General features: G+C 40.7%; 1 protein-coding gene across 2 annotated transcripts in view; it reads left to right on the plus strand.

The window, feature by feature from the left end:
- The first annotated feature begins 3,513 nt into the window (after positions 1 to 3,513).
- zfpm2a (zinc finger protein, FOG family member 2a) overlaps positions 3,514 to 15,768 on the plus strand; it is a 137,410-nt gene continuing 125,155 nt past the window's right edge. The window contains exon 1 of one of the 2 annotated variants that reach the window (XM_033640726.2): positions 3,514 to 3,938. In XM_033640726.2, the coding sequence (XP_033496617.1) occupies positions 3,899 to 3,938 (40 nt within the window). In that variant the 5' untranslated portion in view covers positions 3,514 to 3,898. The remainder of the gene's footprint in view (positions 3,939 to 15,768) is intronic. The other variant, XM_078171975.1, reaches the window with a different exon arrangement.

Raw genomic sequence — 15,768 nt, forward strand, 5'->3', positions numbered from 1 at the left:
ACTGCAGCTGTTCTAATGGCAATAATTCAATTCAGGATCGTCATAAAATTACCACAATGCTGGAATAACACTGTTTTATATTTAACAACTGGCAGCACCTGGTGAAGTTACTGCACATGTAGATCGTTTAAGATTTAACTGGCAGATAATTGTTGTGCTGTAACTTTGTTACAATACAATCACATCATTTAGGGACTGTACAAAATTTAATAGGAGGAGTGAGAGTCAGAAAGTGGGAGGGTTGTTTATTTTTTCTTCTTGCTGAAACGAGGGTACTCTAACATTTTTTCTGTGGAGCAGGGGAGAGCCTTTTGACTGTTTCCTCATCCCAAAGATAGATTTTATTTCATCTCCGTTTAGAGCTGAAAAAATGTCACATATTTACTACAAAAGGGTGGAATTCTTTTTTGTGTGTATGTGCCACAGGTTATAAAGGTGAGGAAAAGAATATCATCTGTGTTTTAGGGGTTTATTTGGGATCAGTGTGCCAGTTTTGAGAAACAGTATACATGTGGTTTTTTGTACTTATTAGTGTCTGAACATTCAGGCTCCAAAGAGTGCATCTTAACAGAAAGCATAATAGGGTAAAGTAACATTAAATGTTAAAATGTGTCATTCAAAATGACAGTGACAACTCTTGTTAAAAAAAATACAGAATGGCTGGAATATTCAGCGGACAGGACACCTCATTTTGTTATGTTTGCCATCATATTGGTGGGTATTGTAAAAAAAATATTATTCCACTATGGTTTAAACCAGAGTACAACATCTCTAATATTTTGTATACATGTACTCATGAAAAGCAAAGTGGTTTGTATCAATATAATTTGACATATTAGAGGGAGGGTCATATAAAAAATATTAAAAATGCTATGGGAGGTCTTGCATTTAAAAAACCAAAAGGTAAATCACGAAGTTCAGCTGCCTCCTCCTCTTCCAAATAATTTTCGCACAGTCCCTTACTACTGTGTAATGTTATAACAAGAGTACAAGTCATAAGTTTATGCAAGGATGGCACCATACCACCAAGCGTGGGGTACAGCAACATGTTTACTGACAAAAAATATAAAAATTCACTTTTTAAATAAACTGTGAAATGACGGTAAAACTGAGGAAAACTTGTCATACATCCGCTTCACCTTCTTCTTGAACATGAAAAAAACCTGCCATTGCTTGTGACAGAGCTGTCAATAAATAATCACATCAGTCGCCAAAACTTTATCTATTATTTAATATCAACATGTCACTCTCACAAAAATATTTTCAGGCTCTGAGTGAGACACTCAGCTCACAGACATGTTGACGTGTCCTCAGTCAGAAGACTATTGGGCATAGCAGTGAGCCGTAGAAACATCTTTTGTTCTGAAGCGTTTTTTCTTTAAGAATGAACATGATGAAGCCACCAGACAGCCCACCTCCACTGCCCCAACACTGAATGGCATTCCCCAAATGTGACTTGGCAGTTCTAATCAAATGATTTAGCACATTAAATCAACCTTTACCCCTATAATCAGATTATGTGGGTGCACTGCGCAGCATCTCCACAGCATACAGTATACCTTAACCTATTAATATGACCAACCTTGTGTCAGTGATTTCCCTTGCGATGGAAACAGTATCATGTTAATTATCACAACCATCTGGTCTGAGCAGTGAAAAAAAAGCTTTCTCTTCCTCTCGCAGATTTGTACCTGTCAATCAAAGACGGCTTCAAACAAGCCACTGGGGCTCGGGAACAGCAGAGAAGAACCACGCTCCAGTCTCAGAGGATTTAGGAGTGGCGTTAAATTAATCTTCAGCTGGCAATTTGACTCTCCTCTCTCACTATGTTGTTGCTCTTACCACAAATCATTATTGATTTTGGTGCTGGTTTCCTAATATGGCCAGTAAACGCTATTTATGGATGTTTAGCGTAGTAATTTTAGAGTGTGTGTGGGGTGGCTTTATTCTAACATTTTACAGGTTGCAATGTGGGTTTTTGGATTTTTATCATGTGTGTTGAATTTGTACAACAGAAAAACACACTAAAATCTTTAACTTAATTTATTTTTAAATTCTCATACGTTTCTCACTTGTTGTTAATCCATTTTAGGTTTTTTTTTGTTTCAAATAGATCATCCTTCTCTCATTTTTCATCCAAAACTCTCTGAGTGTGTACAGTGCGACAAAGCTGAGATACTGAAATGATTCACTGCCTATGACTACCCCCATCCCATGACATCACTGTGTTTGGATCATGACCAAAGCTGTATGTGAAAAGAAAGAAAAAAGGAAAACACACAAAAAAAAAACTTTAGCCACCAGAGGACAGGGGGTAAAAATGCAGAAAGAGACAAACCAAGGAGGCTCGCAAGACAGATGCTCTCCTCAAGGTGAACCACCGCTGACCCGTCTGCCACATAAATTATTCTGTAGTTTCAGACTCCATTCCAAAGTTGTGGAATTGGGTTACAAGATAATTTCACAGGCCACTTGCTTGTCTTCCTTGGCAGTCCAACTGGCTAATTGAAGAGAGTGATTTCCAGTTTGGGCAACTATTCAGAACATGGCAGTCAAAATCTGAATGATTTGAAGGCTCTCGTTTCCTCACTCTCTCGCTTTCTCTCTTTAAATATTCTGAATATTTTTTCTCGTCCATAGACAGACTAATTGTACGCAAGGAAAAAAATGCTCTGATTGACAGTTTATCAAATATTGATAAATAAACAAGGCTTTAAAAGCGGAGTCTCTCATTGGAAATCTGCTGCAATCATTTAAATATATTTTACAGTAAAAAGTTGGACACATTTTTTTGTTTAAAGCTTAATGCAGCAGGCTTTTATAAACTGTATAATAATTTTATCTAGAAGATTTTGTGAGTGTTTAAAAAAAACTAAACTGTGGGTTACTACTCTCAGCTTTTAGGAGGTCAAGAGGTCAAGTCATTTGGGGTCATGGCATCCCAATCCAGATCAGCTCTCAGAGTGCATTATGGGGGATTGTGTGGTCAAACTGCAACTGAGCTAATCCTGGTGTGTTTAACCAATATAGGCTGAGATTTGTTGGTGATATGACCAGCACCACATGCTGTATTAAATTATTAAACCCTAGTGCAACACTAAAGGGTTCTCCCTTAAACCTCTTTTTCCTTTTTTGCGTAATTGATATAAAAATAAAAATGTAAATCTTGCAGATCATATTAAAGCAACATCAAACTGATGGCAAATAGGTCCTTTAAGATATAAAGCTGTGAGAAAATGTTTACCTGAGATAAAGGCGAGGCAAATTATTTTTTTCTTTTTGTTTACATTGTGAGTGCGATGCCTGATGATGATCCCCGGCTGGAGCTCTCCTCGCCTCCATCTCCGTTTACATTTACCCCAAAACACGGGCGCTAATTAAGGGCGACGCTAATTAATAACTGCAAGTTAAAGTAATTGTGGATCAAGTGAAGTTCACCGAGCTGCGGCTACGGTACCCGGGGAGGAACAAACCTTATCTTCAAACAAAAGCGCGAAACGCTTTCACCTCCCCAGTCAGTCCGTGGTGCGGATCGCGGCGAAGCGCAGCCTCATCACGGAGCACGGTGCTGAGAAAGAGTGAGAGAGGGAGCGCGAGAGAGGGAGGGTGTGTATTCGCGTATGTGTGTGTGTGTGTGTGTGTGTGTGTGTTTGAGAGAGAGAGAGAGAGAGAGAGAGAGAGAGAGAGAAAGCCAGAGCCAGAGCCAGAGAAACGAGAAAGATAAAGGAAAGACAGACGGAACGATAGACTTGTGCGTAAAAAGTACCGGTGCCCCCCTTCTTTCTTTTTCTTTCTCAATTTCCATCAGACAAAAACCCAAACCGGCTGCTTGGATGAACCAGAACCTATCGATCTGTCAGTACTACACCTGGATTCACTGACCAGCCGCACAGCAGGCATGTCCCGAAGGAAGCAGAGCAACCCCAGGCAGATCAAACGTAAGTTTTTTTGTTGTTTTCTTCTTTTTAATGTTGTCTCGCCGCTACACCGCGTCTCCCAGCTTATTAGAGTTTGCAGAATATTGTAATGATAGTGACCACACTGAAGCTGATTCAGCAGCGCTCAACTATCGCCACTCATGTGTTGCCTGCCACGGTCCATACGCTCCAGTCTCCCTCCGCAGATAGCCTATGTTATGTTTTTGAAGAGATGATTTACAATCCAAATCCCACGGTGCTGCTGGCTGAAAAGTTTCACCGCTGCTGCCAAGTTGTAGCAAAACGAAGTTATTTTGTTGCTTGTTTGATGTGACTATTCCAGTTTTCGTCCAAAATTGTGTATCAGACGGTGCATCACTTTGGTGTGCACACTAAAGCTTTTTACGCCAATTAATCGCCAGTAATTCTGCATTACAGGCCCCTAATAGATCCCGAATCTGTAGTGCGAGACTGCTTTAAAAGGCCGATTTGTTTCTCAATTACATTGATAATAAATGTTCTTATTTGGAGCACATAGACACACACGTGCCTCACACACACTTGATTTTTCCCCCTTTTACACTTACACACTCACTTGCAGGTGTGTGTGCATGAATACGTGCACACACACTTTTCCAAACTTCACACTATGGCCCACACTGGTTATAAATATTGATCAGCAGTGGTTATAGCTGTACCTCATGGTATGGCAGTCAAAAAAGCAAAAGTGTGGCAAGTTATGGCATGTTTTAATTTTAATTTAAGAAAGTGTTACCCTTGTCTCTCAGCAACATAGTTTTCACATATTTGATTTTCAAATTAGGGTGAAAATATGAACTGAAATATGAGTAAATATTATTTGTTTTTCATGCACTGAAATGTTAACAAAGTGTAACCTCGTGGTCCACATTAATTCAAAAGTAGGTCATATTCACACTGTTGAATTTTAGGCAAAATAAATATTTTTTTTACCAAAGGTTTTAGACAACTTTTTGTCATTTTATTGATTTTAAAGAGCCTGCTGATCATTCTGAAATATGAGGGGATTTGCACAAACCCACACACACACACACACCCACACATGCACATGGACATAAACACACTTTCACATCTGAAATCCAACTGACATGTGAGTGTGTGTACAGTGTGTCCACTGTACACTGTTACTCTTAGCTGCTGCTGTTCACAGGCTAAAAGCAGGCTGTGGTTACTTCGGGGTCAAAATATCAAACATCAAACCACTTCCTCTGATTTAACTCACACTCATGATCGTGTTTATCTGTGCTTCAACATATTATGGAGAATTCACAACTAAGGCAACATTTGTATGTGTGTGTGTGCGTGTGTCAGTGTGTGGGTGTGTGTGTTTGCGTGTGTGTGTGTGTGTGTGTGTGTGTGTCTGAGCTCACATGCATGAATTCATGAGGGCATGTGCATGTTGGTATACATACTTTTTTTATTACATTAGTGTGAGACAGATCCTGCAACACGAGACGTTTGTGTGTCGACATGTTTTGTTTTACACGTTATTATTTTCGTTTCACCTCTTTAATATTTATGGGTCGTTCGTTTTTAAGAGAAAAGTTTTTAAGGCAGTTTTGTTTGGAATCTGGGTTAATTTCTTGCTTCTTTAGAGAAGGAAATAATTGTTTTTATTAGTATTTTTACTATTGTATTTACATTTTAATACAGTAATTAAAAAAACAATATTTATATGAAACATTTTGAAATCAACCAGTTTAACTTTTTATTATTTTACATTATAATAAAAAGGATATTTTTTAAGGAGCTTTTATGAATAAATATTGTTTTTTGCACTCATTTTTCAAACAGTTAAGAACAGTTTGCTGCAGAATAGTTGCCATAAACTGTGAATTAAATAATTTTTTTGCAGAAACATCCTTTTGTTTTAACTATCTTTGAGTTCGTATCCGTGTTTTTGCTGGCATCCACCACAAACCCGCAACCACTTCTAATCAACAAAGAAGCACGACAATGTATGACGTGATAGGCCCACTCATCTCTGGACCAATCCCATTGTAGCATCCAAATTTTGTCGTCGAGCGAAGGAAGTCTCAACGTTTGCATTACGTCTTTGTGACCTGGCCTTGTGTGAATTAGTATGTCATGTGTAAGATCTTGTTAATGCGGAGCCGGTGTGCAGCCGTATAATCAAGCTCTAGTTAGAAACAGAAAGGTCACGAGGAGCCTAGATCCTCTCTCCTACCCCGGGAACTCTGGGAAAAAGGCAGAGGAGGCAGTGCACAGAAAGTCAGCACAGACAGTCATTCTAAAGGACAAAAAGGTTGTTGGGCGCAGTCCCCCCCCCCTCACCCCCCTCCTCCTGCATACATTGGACCGTTATCTAAAATTGTGATTTATGCAGTATTTTAATATTTTGCTTATTCTTTCCCCTTGGGTGCTCTCTGAGCGGTGATAAAAAGGCGATGCTGAAAGAGCACCATTAATTTGCTCCGATGACTGGGGAGATAAGGCCAGATAATGGGAAAGATAAGCAGAGAAGATATACCATCAGAAACCCGATTATTACCATTAAAATTCCAGCCCAGCAATCTGCAGCTGGCTGATAATTCCTTCTCCGTTTCCACCACTTTGGATGATAAGGCAAAAAATAGTCACTCAGTGCTCCTTGATTAGGCTGCCTGGATATCCCGATAATACAGTGATAAATTATGTATTTTCCCCTCTTGTTTTTTTTCTGTGAAACGTTACATCTGATTTTTATATATATATATATATAAATAAATATATATTTCTGCCCCCCTTTCTGTATCCCCCTCCCCTTGTTGCTTTTCCAAGAAAACGGAAAAAAAAAAAAACCCATACACTTTTATTGTAATAAGAGTTTGATAGAAAGAGGAGATAGCGGTGGAGGTGTTTTGTGTGGGAGCACATATCAATGTTATCAGCTCATCTCCCAGGGCCAGCTGCTAGCTGCTGTTGTTTTTAGCCTTATCACCCTGTGCCAATATGCCAATAAATTGCCCAGATTGTTAGCCGTTCCAAGGCGGGTCAGTAGAATTTGACAGGAATGATGAAAATATCGCTGATGCTCTGCGGATTGCGATTAGCTGCTGTAATATGATGTGTGAATTCCACCAAGCTCCCTCTATCCTCCCCCCCCCTCCCCACCCCCACCCCCCCACTTCCCCCCGCCCCCCTTGCCTCTCCCCAGCTGCTGGTGGTGTCCATACCTCTATTCGTACTGAGAGGAGAACATTTTGATGCTTAATAGGAAGGAAAGATATGAACAGGCTGAATTGAAACCAGGCCCCTCAGAGTAATTTTTCTGTAAAATTGCCCCCCAAAGTTTCGCGGCGTAAAGGGGAATCTGGATGATGTAGGGAGCGTGCCTCCGCCAGTGTTTATGGGAACATATTGAAGCAGCCCTCTGAGGCCATGGGCGGACATCTAATGTCAAATGTGCTTATTAAACTGACTTAGTGTTCTCCCTTTTACTGTTGTCTTCACCACATGGACCGTCTGAGAATTCATGTTGCTTCCTTTTACTCGACGTTGTCCAACCAGAATCAAGCACCATACTGTAGTGATTATACTGCTCTTTTACTGTAAGTTTGTATAGCACCCGAGCAGCAAGTGCACCAGTCCCCGGAGCTTACCACTATGTCATAGTGTCCAAATGCCTAATCTTCTCATGTGATAGTGATCTTACATCTGTAAAGCCGCTCCACTGCAGTGTACAGTAATGCTTTTTTGTTATTTTGTTTTATTTCTACCCATAATACCTTGTGGATAAAGTTGGAGCTAGTACTGCTTTGGTAAATAATGCTCTTCCTATTCCATTGTCTTAGATGCATTGTTTCACTAATTCATATTAAGGCCTTTGAGGAATATGATGCCAACTGTTTTCGTGCTGTTTATTTGTAATTGTTTACTGTTTATACTGACCACCAAGTGTCCTTAAATCTAATCTAATGTATGTACAACCCTTGGATTATTATAATAAGGTTGATGCTTTTCTCAACTAGTCAGTTTGGATCTGAACGACAGCCAAACAAGCTCCTCTGCTCGAGCTTAAAGTCTGTTTTTTATCGTAGAGACCATTTTTTTCCATCTCCGCTCTACAGTTAATCTTTCCAACTCCTTAGCATAAGGCCACTTTATGTAACGTCAGCATACTGTTTACCATATCAGGTGACATTTCTATCTTTGAGGGGCATTTATCAGAAGCAGATTACAGTAGTAAGGGATAAGGGGAGTGTTTACTGAATTGACTGCCAACATCCAGTATCTGAATTTGTGTGTGTGTTTGCTTGTGTATACATTGGTGCATGTACAGTATGTGCGTCGAGCATGTGGCTATGTGTTTTAGCAGAGGGATCGGAGCTGTTAGCTTGATGTTATTTTTTTTTTTCTCAGGGAACAGACTCCTCGTCCATATTCTTTCTTTTTTTTTTTTCATTGCAACTTAGCTCAGCTTTTGCTTTCTTATATAAGGAAAGCGTGCTGATGCTGTGCATGTCGTATACGCTGCATCTCACCCTTGGCCCACAAATGCTGGCAACTCCAGCAGTCAGATGTTTTGGGGGTGTAAAATCAAAAAATGTTTGCATGCCAGCCTCCCTGTATATTTAAGGGTTTCTCTTTCATTGGGTGACAATCACGACGTGTCTCTTGTGTTTCTCTTGTTGATTTCTGTCAGAAGAAGAATGGTTGTTGAATGCCAACTTTCCCTCAAACATCTGTTCCCTGCCAATAACAGCTTGTGCTGTTGCCTCGTCTTAGCTGAAGGATCCCCAATTGCCTCCTCACTTTTGACACAAAACAACAATGCAGATGAATGTCATCTTCTTGTAATGTTTTTTTCTTTTCCCATTGTGTCTAAAGTACAATGTTTCTCGCATCGAGAAAGTATTTACAACGCTGCTATTACTGCTTATGTCACGGGCTCTGCAGCTATAGGGAGAGGAATGTATAGCAGCTGCTGTTTCCTTTGTTGAAAACAGTGCTGTGTGATGTGTTGGATGAGCTGGGGTTGGCAGGCGATGGACTGACGGTGCCTAATCCTGCCCTCTCTGTCGCTGTAGCCTGCAGTGCCTGGACAGCAGTGTGAAATGTGGGCAGGGTTGCTGCAAAGGTGGAGGTCACTTCCTCATGCGGTTTCCTCTTTATCTTCCTCTTTCCTGAATTCCACTGCTATTATTCCAATAACCGCCGGTCCAAGCTGTCACCATTGTGTTTTAATTCAGGCACTGTGGCTGCCACCAGTGTAAACAAAATGTTGGAAATATGTACAAAAACTTAATCTGCGTTTATTGTTTCCGGTTGTGTGTTTTCTTTTAGATTTTATGCTTCAGTCCCTCACCGTATTCCTCTCTGTTTATTTAGATTTGATATCAATGATGCCCATTGAGCCCCCAGGTAACAATTGACTTTCAGCCTGCTTTAAGTTAATAGCCTTGTCTCTTGCTTGTAGGGATCAATATTGGTATTAATTAATCACCATTATCAGGAGCAGGATCTGGTTCCATTTGTTGTTACATCAGCAAAATATCAATAGAGAAAGTGGACTCCCTGATCGTCATGGCAACTTCATCTCTTAGGTCAAAGAGAGTTTATCTTATCTTGCTGCTGAGAGTGGCAAACTGCTTAGGAATCTAGTTTAGACTCAAAGATCATTGATTTAAGCCTTTTTTCACCCCCACCTTGTTGTTTCAGGAGAGAGAGGGGTGAGGAAAAAAAAAACACAGAGAAAGGCAGCATTCTAATCACAACAGAGATGTAAGATTTAAATATTGATGTCTAAAGGCCATTACAGCAAAGAGGGCCTCTGGTCTCGCTGTTGTTCAAGTACGTCCTTTTAAGACCCAGACAAAGCTTTGATTATCAGAGGTGTCACCGTGGAGTATGTCTGTATAGCTGACAGTGTGGGACTGCAGGGGAGATCAGTTTCCTGCAGCCACTGCCACAGAATGTTAACAGATCATGCTCTACATCCTGGTATTTCTACAGGCCTCAGCCTACAGTACATCCTGGTACTCACTGTTTACATGGGGCTCGTTATAGAGTGACTAGGCAAAGTGTTGTCGATCTGATGAGATTAGTTGATTTACAGGAAACTAATCTCCAACATTTTTTTAATAATCAAGCATTTTACTGTTGTAGTTGGCCATGGTGCAAATTCTCACTTTTATTATGTAGTTTTTAACAAGTTTTCTTGCGGTTGATCACATGTTTTGTGGGTTGCATTATAATCTTGGAAGGTAACTACAGCTGTCAAATGAATGTAGTGTAGGGATGTGCACGATTAGTCAACTAGTCGATTAAACATTGCTACTTTTGCTAGTCGGCACCAGGAATAGTAGTCGCATTAACATATTAAAATTATGATTTTATGCGATTGTATTTACCCTATAAAAATAGCAATAATAAGGCAGATTTCCTAAAGATTCATTTTCCTAAAGTACATTGTTTTAAATAAATAATAATATCTAACTTTTATTTAGTGATTTGGTGTAATGTTTTGTAGGATAATGTGCATGTTCATAAGGCACAGTGCAAAGTGCCACACGTTTCAGCTGCATTTAAAATATGATTAATGATCAATGTGATTAACGATTTGATGAAATTCTATTAGGAATTTAAAAGCATAACAACTTAAAGGAGTATCATGGTACAGAAACCCCACAGGACAGGCTTGGACTTCAAAGCATTACTAAAAACTTTTATTTCCCAAGTGGTCCCCGATGGAAACAACAAACACAATACATGTGAAACTTTTAAGTTTTTAAGTTTAAACTTCTGTTTAACCATCAGGGAAACTAGTAAATTAAATGTATAAAGTAGTATTAAATTTAGATTCTCAAGTAAAGTATCTCAAAATTATACTTAAGTGCAGTACTTTGGTAAGTGTGCTTACTGTAGTTACTTTCCACGACTGCCCAAAACAAAATAGTGGTAGTTGTGTTTTTTTGTCTCAGCATATTGATATTTAGCTTGCATTCAGTTAATTGTTATTTTTGGTCAGTATTTTTTCATCTCACATTCTTTTCAGCCTGCACATTTTTTGTGCAGTGCAAAACAAAACACCAGCGTGATTAGGAGTTTGACTAATGAGCAGTGTATGTGTGTAAGAGTGGAGTGGCTACTTCTCATGGGACGTTAGGTCTGGTCTGAGCTATTTGGGTGGCGGCAGGCCTGGGTGCTTGGATGTACCTCATCATGCTGCAGAATGCTCCTCAGGGTTGGAGCAGAGAGCAGGGGCACTGCCTGCTTTTCTTTTCTTTTTTTTTTTTTTCCTCTTTTTGCCTCCGGGACACAATTGCCTCATTTAACATTCTCTATTTGGCCCCTGCCAAGAGGGGAAATAGCCAGGGTGAGTAAGAGAGGCCGCCACACATCATGAATTCTTCTTTCATTTAACTTGCACAGTCCCTTTTCACCTTGGTGATGCACATGGATCAGGAATGAAGATATTGCTCAATTAAGGGGATTTCTGAGGTTGCTCCTGAGGTATTGCAGTTATTTTTGTGCCATGCCGAGGTTCTGATGTATCATGGATATGGATATTGGGTTCATCACATTTGTGTGATGCTTTGACATCTCCATAACCCAGAAGAGAAACAGCTCTGCGCCTGCAACAGGAACTTGCCTCTGCCATATTCAAGAAAGAAAGTCTGTCAGTCTTCTGTTGTGGGGATGTAAACAACTTTTATGTGTGTATTAAGATTCTTTTTGTTTATTTCAATTTAATTAGCCACAGTTAATCAAAACATTTTCATGGAATATGTCAGAATTGATATTAGGGTTTTGACTGAATCTTGGATGAGAGAAAGGAAAGGGACTCCTTGGAAATATGACTCACGTTTTGCAGCGGGCATTGTCACAATATGTTGTCAGCAATATACAGTAAAATTATTGGCCAAGCCTTGACTTTGACTTCAACCACATAAATTGCCTCAGTGATTAAAAATACATTTTTTTTCTTAATAGAAGATAATGAAAGGGGATAATTTGGTGAGCACCATTTCCAGAGCAGGATAGTAGCTGGCACACCAGAAAGTGACGCCCTAATAGCTGTTCAGTGTAAATCTCTGGCTTGGCAGGAATTACTGAGGATGTATTTGTGGTGGTAGTAGGGGGGGGGGGCAGCACGATGCAGAACTTTGCATTGGGATGAAATGCAGCCGGCTCTATAGTTAAGGGATAGGTGGCAACAGAGGATTAAGTAACAAGCTTTTCAGTTCAATTTGTACATCAGCATTTTCCGCCAGACGAACGACACAAAACACGCAGCATCTTAAGGCCTCGGTGGAAAATCACTAATGACAAAGCTTTGTAAATAGATAAACAATTTATGTCAAATATGCTGAAAATATAAAACAAACTTCAAAATATGTTAATACTTTAAAGAGGCTGTGTTTTGATTTGCACCATTGCAAAGCTGGTAAAGCTGTTGACAGCACAGCTTACACATCATGTGATCAGAGGCCATATCTGCCTGCATGTGATTAGCAGCGAGCACCGCTACAGAAATAGCCATAATGGAGCCACATACTCCAATTGGAACGCTTTTGATGATGATCGATTATATTTACTGTAAATTATGCAAATCAGATTAGACAGAGTGCGTGCGATATTGGACAGTGACGAAAGGAGTGACGCATTGCAAAGTACACGTCTCCTGCTTCTTGTTATTTCAAAGCAGGCTTTGTGAAGTGACAGAGTAAACATCCGGAGAGAAATACAGCCGCTATTATTTCAGAATCAGCCAATTTTCTTTTCTCTGTGTATTTCAGAGAATGCTTATCTAGTAATTACTAAAAACTGTTGACATTGAGCAAGCGCTGTAGCCAACTAAAATGCCTTTTTGTCTTACGATATCAGATTGGATTTTTATCTTAGGTTCACGCATTCCTGAAAACCACAGATAACTGGCTCAAACTCCTTATTTCCAGCATGAGTGTAGAATTAAGAGCCTCATTTTTGAAAAAAAAAAAAAAAAATACAATCATTACACCCTGCGTTCATGTTTGTGGTGAAATACTGATGATATTTTCTTTCCTTCTGGTTCAGTCTTGAATGTGTCTGTGAATCTCCGAGACATACATTTGACCATAATCAAGTTTTTTAAGCTTCAGAAACAGGATAACAACTGGGTCAGATGATAAGCCCGGGCAAAACTGGGGAAAAAAAAGCCTCCTCTGATAGACGAGGAGAAAATCTGATTGATTGATGTCTGCTGGCTTTGCCACCATCACAAGCCAGTTGACAGTTAGTTTGGGATCAGATGATTTCACTCTTAAGATTGGGGTTGAGGGGAAGCTAGGCAAATATGAAGGACACAAAGGTCAATGGCTTCTCTCCTCCTCTCTGTATCTATCTCTCCCTCGCAATAGCTTGCTTTGACAAACTGTAATATGTTGCTAAGCTTTGTGGCAGCAGGACACATGGTCATAGTTTGTACAGTAATATCCTATTGCAGTAATCTCGCAAGGAATGATTGAAAGTGCTGGAGGAATCTGGTACTAGCAGGGACCCGTTGACATCATCAGCTGCTGTGGACTGGCAGATGTCTCCTGACTTGTTTGAACTGAATTTTCCCATGGGATTGAATAAGTTAAACAACAGCTTTGACTCGGAGTGAATCTGTTATTGTAAGCAGGATCTGATAAGACGGCACCATATTATGAGTTTGTGTAGCAAAGAGGCCAAAAATGGAATCTCCAGCGAGTGTCTCTCTGTGGTTTCGGAAAAAGACGAACATGGAACTGTGACAAAGGATGATTGGATGCATATTGTAAATAAACACCCAAGTCTTTCACGATTGCCTCTCAGTCTCTCCATAAAGATGTTCCATACAACATTTCATCTGTGCTCGCTGCTTAGATCGTGTATCACTAAGATGAAGTGACAAGGCTTGCTCTGGGTTTGACCCCGTGTGGCAAAGTAAGAGTAACACTTGGATTAGCTTTAACCAAAACAAACTCTTGGAAGATATTTTTTTTGGTCAGAACAAGCCGTAATATTGCCAGTGTTTGTCATTTTGTTCCTTTAGCTATTGTTATGGAGCTGAAATTTAATAAGACGGGCCTTGGGTGCCCATAGTGATGCCTGTGATATTAAATAGAAGGCCTCGGTTCCTCTGAGGGTCCATCTCTAATAGACATGTCCATTAGCTTTGTATGGGGCTGCTTTCAAGATCAAGGTCTCACTTGTAATGAAGTGCCTATGCAAATGCAACTCAAATTCGACTATTGTGAATCACTTGTTTTAATCAAGTTTTTTACTGAAAGAAATGTAGCCTCCATTCAGAGCCACTAACCAAACAATAAAAAAAGGATAATCCGAAGACAATCCCCATCCAAATGGAACCGGACATCATTTAGGGGAAGAGACAACAACTCTTTGTTTGTTTGAAGTGGCTGATATGACAACCTTCTTGTCAAAGACTCAGGGCGAATAAAAGGGATTTGTAATTACCATAATTATCTCTTATATGTTTTCACCTAATGATGTCCATTAAATGCTTGAGGCTTCATTTAGAGACTGCCTCGCTGTAGGTTGGCATGGACTCATAATACAGCATGTTACATTACACGGCGCACAAGTAATGAACTTCTTTCATCAGAGATGTTTATCGTGCAGTGCTTCTGGGGGGAAAAGCCAATATACTTCAGCTTTTTGTTACTGTTGGATTATAACAATTCTCATAGTTCCCACTTATCTTTCAAATTTTCTCTACATGTGATATCAACCCAATTGGCTTCATGTCTAAACAGGATGGCTCTCTAATCTAGACCGCTGTTCGTTTCATGTAAAACATCTCATTTTGTGGCTTAGGCTGGTGGCTGTCTTATCGTTACATAATTCACTGCCCTCTCCGTGATTTTCTTTGTGGCAATTTATTTAAATTCCCCCATGTTTATATATTTCCTGTCTCCTTTCATTCAAAATGATTGCCTTTCATAAGTTCAAAGACTCATCTTCAAGACTTTTGGTAACTTTACAGATATGAATTCACAGTTGGGAGAACGAGAGAGAGGGAAAAAAAGCTATTTTGTTGGAGAGCAGAAGAAGTGGGAGTGTTAGTGCATGTCCATCTCTGTCTCGAGGCCGAATCCAGAGGTTGAACTAACCCCGATCAAAAGCGCAGATATAGCACTCTAACAGTCCACACCTCAGCAAGTCCAGCGTTTGAGAGATCATGCCTGAATACATGTGTGCTGTTCTGCTCCTGCGCTAAGGCCCTCAGTCCTGCATGTGGCTCTGCTCCTGTGGTTGCTTTGGTCTTTGTCCGCCACCTATCAGCATATCAGCAGTGTCTCTGAAGCCCAGTTGTATAATGCACCATTTATGGCTTTGTGGAGGGAGATGGCGGTCGGGCGGCGGAATAGCTCCAGGCCTTCCCCTCAGTGAGTGGATTAACGGCGGCCTGCTTTAGCGCACACTGCCGCGGTGTGAAATCGGCCCCGCTTCGGCGGCGGCAATGAGGCTCCCTCTCTCTCTTTCTCTCCCTTTTCTCTCTCTCTGTTTCCTCACCTCCATGCAAAGCCTCTCCCAGCCATCTGTGAAATGTGGAAACTCTGTGTCTAAGTTGAGTTCAGATCCCATCCCCTCCGTCAAGCTGAGGCCAGGAAGCAAATGGGCAGGCAGTCGGCGGAGGGGGTTTGCAAGGGAGGAGGGAAGGAGAGGAGGAGGAGGAGGAGGGTGGTGGTGGTGGTGGTGGTGGTGGCGGTGGTGGTGATGGAGGGGGGGGATCAGCTCACTGATGTCGTGCCGCGTGTGCAGGAACCCTGCCTGTTCTCCGCGGGCGAGTTGGAGGAGGGTCCAGGCCTGGGTGCCGGCCGAGAGATCTCTGGTTCCTGCT

The sequence above is a fragment of the Epinephelus lanceolatus genome, chromosome 10 (genome assembly GCF_041903045.1).
Source record: "Epinephelus lanceolatus isolate andai-2023 chromosome 10, ASM4190304v1, whole genome shotgun sequence".
Lineage (NCBI taxonomy): Eukaryota > Metazoa > Chordata > Actinopteri > Perciformes > Serranidae > Epinephelus > Epinephelus lanceolatus.